This window comes from Lolium perenne, chromosome 5 (assembly GCF_019359855.2).
Source record: "Lolium perenne isolate Kyuss_39 chromosome 5, Kyuss_2.0, whole genome shotgun sequence".
Lineage (NCBI taxonomy): Eukaryota > Viridiplantae > Streptophyta > Magnoliopsida > Poales > Poaceae > Lolium > Lolium perenne.
Genome location: NC_067248.2, coordinates 39,351,534 through 39,358,816, shown reverse-complemented (window position 1 = coordinate 39,358,816; position 7,283 = coordinate 39,351,534). Strand labels below are relative to the sequence as shown.

The window sequence follows — 7,283 nt, the reverse complement described above, 5'->3', positions numbered from 1 at the left end:
CAGGCCGTCATGGGCATTGTTGAGTTCTCCCAGGAGGCTCTCCTGGTGGCTCTAAGCCACCTTGTCGGTCACAAGGCCTAGGAACCAACTTTGTTGGCATGGGGGAAATGCACAGGGTGGCTCAGGACCTGCCTGTCCAAGCACTACTACAACCTGTAGTTGTGCCCTAGGGCACTGTGGAGGTGGGGATGCATGCTTGCTTGCTTCTGATGGCTGGTGATGATGACGATGATGATGAACTTGTGATGTATATTTTGGTGTTTGCTAGGGCTTTTCCCAGCGCTTTCTCCCCGCCTCTGTCGCATCCCAGTTCCTCCTTGGCACCTTATCTGCTTGACATGAGTGGCGGGAAGCCCCCACCATGGCGAGGCGAGCCTCCTCCCTCACGGCATTTGTTGCGGCTCACTAGGTGAGTATGTCCGCCATAACGTGCCGCTCAGTGGCCATTAGCTCCTTTCCGACAACCTCTCGCGCCCCGAACTAGAGGGAGAGCTCGGCGGCGGGTAATGAGTGTGTCATTCTCCACCTCGAGATTGAAGCTGTCCTAACACTCTTCTTGTGTTTGTCTCGAAGGAGACGAGGTGGGTGGTCTAGCCCCGGCCTCCGGGCTCGTCCCCAGCTCTGCCCACTCATGCTTGTCCCACTCCTCCCTGTCCGAGTTCGCCTCATGGTCATCAACCAGGGGCGGTGGCGGTGGAAGCGGCGTGACTTGAGTTTGGCCCATGTGGATTGAGGATGGCCGAGACATTGCGAATGGACAAGATATAAGCAAATCCAAATGAATTAGCTTTAGCGAAAACCTACCCAAAATGGAATTCATGAATATGCCAAGCTTAGTAGACATGTTCATGACGATCTACGTAGACTGCACATATAATGGCGGCTCCCGATCCGTCCGTACCAGAAGCAAGAAACACTTTGCCACACTATACGTCTATACCGAAACCGAATCAATAGTCCCGATCGACATGCTGACGGCGTGACGGTTGGCATACGCCGGTGGTGGTGGTGGTCGGCGTCGGCGTGGACCTGCAGAGCGGGCAGCTGGGCCGCCGGCGCAACCAGTCGTCGACGCATCGCCGGTGGAACGCGTGCCGGCACCATGGCAGCCGCCGGAGCTCGTCGCCGTCCGCGTACTCCGCCAGGCACACCGCGCACTGCGTGCCGGTGACCTCCTCCGGCGCCCGTTCACCGCCAGCCTCCTGATATTTGTCCCGCCTCAACTTCGAGTACATCATGGTCGGGTACGCAGCCAGGGCGTCGTCGTCGATGCCCGCGGCGCACGCTTGGCCGCGCCCAAGCTCCGCATCGACGACGCTGCGCAGCTGCTGCCGGTTGGCGCAGAGGAAGGTGACAAGGGAGAGGACGAGGAACACGGTCATGGAGGCGCCGATCAGCAGCACGATGGAGGAGCTGGACATACTGGCTGGCCGGTCACAGCATGTACTCTCTACAGCCTGATCGGCCGTGCCACACATATACTTCTCCGTCGAGAGAATGATTTGCGTGCGCAGCCGGCGACGTCACGGTCAAGGTCACAATGAGATCGCTGGCATTAGCCCGTACATAGTTACATACATATACTACCAACGTATTAGCCCCAAAATAGCATGGTAATGCTCATGCCCATGCAAAAAAGCATCACCTTTAGTTTGACTCTTACCGTTTGTCGGCAATTCTTCAACAGTTTGCGTGAGTACTCTGAATCCTTTCACTGAAAAAACTTGTACGGCCATCTTGGAGTAACTTCATACATTCGCAACATGTTGGCTTCAACTAAAGAGGACCCTAGATTTTGGAAAAACATAAATAGAGCAGGTGCACTTTCTCATTTTTTGAGTTTTCCTTTTTTATATCTCTCATATTATAGAATATTAAAAAATTGCAAGTAACTCAAAAATAAAAAATAGAATGGGGAAAATAGTTTGGATTTTTTTGCAATTTTGAAATTCAAATATTTTAAAATTTAAAATAAATTCTTGAAATATATATATCCATAATGACATAAAAATTCCAAAATATTTTCCCACATTCTCGTTGTTATGTTTAAGTGATCTGCAAAATTTCAAGTTCAAGGACTATATGGTGTGACATATATAAAAATGAGAAGTTATTTGAGAGGGGAAAAAAAGCTAGCACGGATCTTGATGCGGTATAGACAGTCCAGATACGGATGCGCACTGAGCACCTGCTCTGAAAGTCCTCTCTCCCTTGATTTTGTTACTCTGTCAGCTGCCATGCCATAACTTTTCACCGGTCAGCAAAGTTAGAATTTAATCATCATTAGGGAATACATTGACCTTTAACTGGTCACATTTAGAGCACCTAATTTACATATCAACAGATGGATTAGGAGATGAACCTATAGATGGAAAATAAATTCCCCGTGCCTGCTAGATACATGCATGGTGTGTCCCATTGCTTGGTCGAAGAAGGTGTGCAGAGACGTCGCTGACACTGCCTTCTTGGAGGCAAGGGGTGGTCATCGGTCTTCGCCAAAGGAGTCAGTCCCTTATATACTTAGGTGTCAAGGAGACGAGACCAGGACCATGTTCTTCTTATTTTGGTGCCTCCCGATCAGGGCACCCACTTGGGAGCCAAGCTAGCTCCCTCTGTTTCTCTCTGTTTGTTATAACTGACAGTCAAATTTTAATATGTTTTGCTTGATCGTACTGTTAACAAACGTCATAATCACACTCTTATTAGAAATAACACACAAAAATAAAATGTTACAATAACCAAATAAATGACATTGAACCGCTTTACATATAGTACATGAATTTAAATTGAAATGGAAAACATATTACCCGATTTAGCAATTCTTATTTTCATGATCAAAGAGCTTTTCAATGACCCATATGCCAGCAACATAATCATAAATGGGTGATAACCCTTCGATGAACGGATCCGTAAACATAAAAAATCATATTTATACACTTAACATCAATATTTGATCCTGGATTCTATCTTTCACAACATAAAGCATATTCTCAATGGTCTTGGCAACACCACACAACTTTGTTACTCACATAGATCACAACTTCCATGCCATTCTCCGCCTAATTCACGTGGGGAGTATTTTTCTCGACTGGGCTTGAGATGGGATTACATCTATTTATGGATACATAGTACTACCTCTGACCATAAATAGATGCCGAATGTTTCTTTAAATTTGGATGTATCTAGACACGTTTTATTGTATAGGTACATTCGAATTTGGAAAAATCTTTGGCATCTTTTTATGGACGGAGGGAGTACAATGATCTCTTTATTCTTAATGGTTCTCCATAAAATATATTATAAACTGTAAAAACAATGGAAGAACCCTACGAGAAGTTGGTTCAGTAACCCAAATGGCTCACTAATAGACGCCATTTGGAAGGTTAATTTACATCCTAACAGACTATAAAAGCACAAACTGTCTGTGAAACGGCTATAAAAGCACGAACCGTCTGTGAAAATGTCTATTCCAAACAGATACGAAAAACGTGTTCGGGATGACTTAAGTATGTACTAACAGGCTGGAGAACCCCGAGGGTCACCAAAATTATGTGAGACGGTCATTTCGTACTTATATAAACGCTAGAATCTTGTTTGTTTATTCAATTGTACAAGGTCATCTGGAGCAGGCTGATATATTTTCTATATAAAAAAGGCCGGATAAAATGAACTTTGAAAAGTTGTAAGTCTAAACACGTAACCAAACTCGATGCATCGTCTGGACTCTGACGCAGAAGAATGCCCAAGCTAGCTTTAGCTTATGCATGTCTTTTGATGGGAAGAGACACGCATGATGGACATAATGATCTTCTATCTACGTCGGCAGGAAACACGCGAAACAACAACGTACTCCTCATTTTGCCGCTCTCCGAAATGGTCCCTAGACAGGGAGGGCCGGGACAACGTACGCCTCATTTTGCCGCTCACTTCACTTGGCTGCGTATGCGTGCCTCCTGCTTCGCGCTCCTGCCAAATTGAAGTTGGGGGATTATAATTTGTTCTTTTCCTAACTTAGATCCCTCGAAATCCATATCCAGTCCACATATACCTGTTTGTATACATACGGTATCTAAACACCGCATTAGAAAAAAAAGAGGTCATGTGACCAGGTAACCATCCCAGCTGTCTAAATACAGCCCCATGTTACACACGCAACGCGGGCCATAGAAATAACTACAGGATTGTATGTACATATCAATTTTTATTTATTTTACGATCATGTCCCGCTTACGAAGGGGTATAAGAAGATCTCCACCGTTCTTGTTTTTATCGCAGCTAGAATTTTGCGAAGGGTGGAGCACTAGACCAGAAGTCTGTATGCGTTTATTTTTGCAGATAGAGATTTATCTTCGACCTCGATCTCCGCCTTAGAGCTGGGTATGGTGGGGTTTTTCAGATCTCGAACTCAGCCATCTCTGCGGACAAAGCAGATCCAGATCCGCGTGGGGCCATGTACTTCGCAGATGAGACTGTCGTTGGATGGCTAGTGTCGAAGTTGATGACAAATATAGTTGTACCCCCCCCCCCCCCCCCAACAGGACGATCTTGTGCGTGACCGAGTTGAATGAAGCGGGAACGTGAGTCGCGTCATCCGGTAAGTTGCCGTAGTAGAAGACATGACTTATGGCGATGGTGTCACCGATTCCGTGCGAAGCTCCCGCCCATACATGAACTCTACCAACTTTCGTGGTAGCATAGATGAGTACCCCATAGAGGGTAACTCACGCCCTAAAGAGAGATGGAGCCTACAACCTAGTGTACGGGACGGCACGACACACAATTTGTACATGGTGAGAGCATCTCCAAAGGTAGCCTCCAAACGCCTCCCCAAAGAATTATGTGGGTTCCAACAAAAAATACCGCTTCCACCCATGGTAGCCACATGTTAACGCTCTTTGGGAGGCTGTCGGTGAAGAAGGGAGAGTAATTTAGACCGAAGAAGAAAGCTTTTCTCACTTGCATAGTCTTCTGTCATCGGCCTTGCTAGACAGATTATGGAAGATGTCGGTGGAGATGCTCTTAGTTCTGACGCATGCTGATATATTTACTTAAACGGAATTGCTATTTCTCAATAGACTCAAAACGAAGCTCGTGCTCACTAGATTTCTATAACGTTAGATTTACATCATGCTTCGTGTTCTTGGGTTGCAACTATAACTTTTGTGATTGCAAGTGGGATTGCAACTGATTTTTTCCTGAACTTCGTGATCCGTGCTAATAGAAAGTTGTAATTAAGATTCGATGAAATATTTCTACTGAGAACAAACTTCGTTCTCAGTAAACTAGATCCTATAGAGACCCTTAATCAAAACGAAAGATACAACAGCATGTACACAATGAAGTAAATAAACGTAAACAAAACTCCATGCATCGTGTGCACTCTGACGAACATGAATGCCCAAGCTAGCTTTAGTTTTTGTTTATGAGATAAGAGACACGCATGGAGATAACCATCCTCGTATGTACTCGGATCGGCATTGCGGCTAGATACCTAAGCAGGAGACATGCAGGTACGCAAAGCAACAACGTACGCCACATTTTGCCGCTCTCTACCAAATGGTCCCGACAGACAGGGACAAGGGCCTAGCTCTCTTCACTTGGCTGCGTGTCCGTAGATGCTGACGCCGTCGGCGGCATGCGGCAGAGCGGGCAGCTCGGCCGCCGCCGCAGCCACTGGTCAACGCATGCCCGGTGGAACGCGTGCGCGCACCCCGGCAGCCGCCGGAGCTCGTCGCCGTCCGAGTACGCGGCCTGGCACACAGCGCATGTCGTATCAATGTCCGCCGTCGCCTCCTCCTTGGTCCGCTCACCACCCGGCGCCGCCGCTCGATGCCGGATCGACGAGGAGTACACCTCCGTAGGGAACGCCGCCAGGACGGCTTCCTCGAGCCCGGCGGCGGCGGCAGAGGCGCACGGCCGGCGGTGACCGAGCTCCACGTCGTCCACGGCGCTCCGCTGCGGCGACGAGGTGTGCACCGCCCGGCGGCGGTTGGAGCAGAAGAAGGTGACGAGGGAGAGCACGACGAGAGCGGCCATAGAGGCGCCGATCAGCACGCTGTCCCTGGACATGGTCGCAGCTACCACCGTCGCTGCAAAGCATCGACGACGTACAATCCCTTATATACACACTTTGGTCCATCGGCGCAGCGCAATCACACAAATAAAATACTGCCAACGAATTTGTCCCAAATGGGGTACTACCACCATATTGCTGGCGAGGATTAACGCGGTAATTAATGACGACCAAAGCATCGCGTCTTACTTTTACCATTTCTTGCCAAATTCCTAACATGTTGCGTGAACGATTCCTCTTGAGATAAGTTATATTCCAGGGATCTTCTCTGATTTTTGGGCGACGACGTTTTTAGCTGGTTTGACAAAATGAATATGAGCACCCAGATTATCAACAGTTAAGCCCCCAAAATAGTAAGGAACATGATGCTACTAAAAAGTACTACCTGTGATCCTATTTAATCGATGCTAGTTATACCTAAAGATACAATGTTTGTCTTTTAATCGATTATTTTAGGATTTACTCTGCAAATTCAGGATAAATATTTTATCTCGGTTTGTCTTTTAATTTCCACATGTGTTTACTTCATGTAATTTGTTTTTCGATTAACGAAATATGTGGTTGCTCTAAAAAAAATACAATGTTTCAGTTGTACACCCGCATCGATTAATAACGACCGGACGGAGTAATACGCACTAGTCAATTAAGACGGCAAAGTTCACCTTATATAAGTACATTCGTTAATGATGTAACTAGGGAATGAGATCTCTTCCCTAGCTCTATCTGACAGGAATGTATATATATTGACTCTTTTAAGCCTTTTCGGATGATGATTCTGGTCGGCAGCCAACGTGGACACTGGATTACTTAAGATGTTAATTACCCATTCTTATTTTTAAATATGTCTTGTGTCGGGGAACGGCGAGTGCGCTACCTCAGCTGTATTAATCAGAGATGTCAAAGGCAGAAAAAAATATTGTGTGAAAGTCCATCACTGAGCCGTTGGATGCAGGTGCATCAGTTTCAAAGCACAAATCGAAGAGTCAATCAAAGTTCACGCTGTATATACGTATCTCAATCTTGTTCATGATTTGTGTCACCCTGTGGTCGATTGTTCCTCGTTTTTGATGTAGCTATTTCATCGTTTAAGTATGATCATCATCCTTTTGCTCAAATATTGCTCATAGCCTTACTCATCATGTTGCCAATTTCATATTTATCTTTAGGACATACTATCGCAGCATTTGTAAGTTTGCTATTGTGAACATTT

General features: G+C 46.2%; 2 protein-coding genes across 2 annotated transcripts; both read right to left on the bottom strand.

The window, feature by feature from the left end:
* Positions 1-950: 950 nt before the first annotated feature.
* Positions 951-1,421, bottom strand: LOC127303099 (RING-H2 finger protein ATL70-like). The gene has a single exon (XM_051333876.1). It carries the CDS (start codon positions 1,419-1,421, stop codon positions 951-953), a length of 471 nt encoding a protein of 156 aa, XP_051189836.1.
* A 4,162-nt stretch (positions 1,422-5,583) lies between these two features.
* On the bottom strand, positions 5,584-6,069 carry LOC127304478 (E3 ubiquitin-protein ligase Os03g0188200-like). The gene has a single exon (XM_051335152.2). The coding sequence runs from the start codon at positions 6,067-6,069 to the stop codon at positions 5,584-5,586; it is 486 nt and encodes a 161-aa protein (XP_051191112.1).
* Between the last annotated feature and the right edge of the window lie 1,214 nt (positions 6,070-7,283).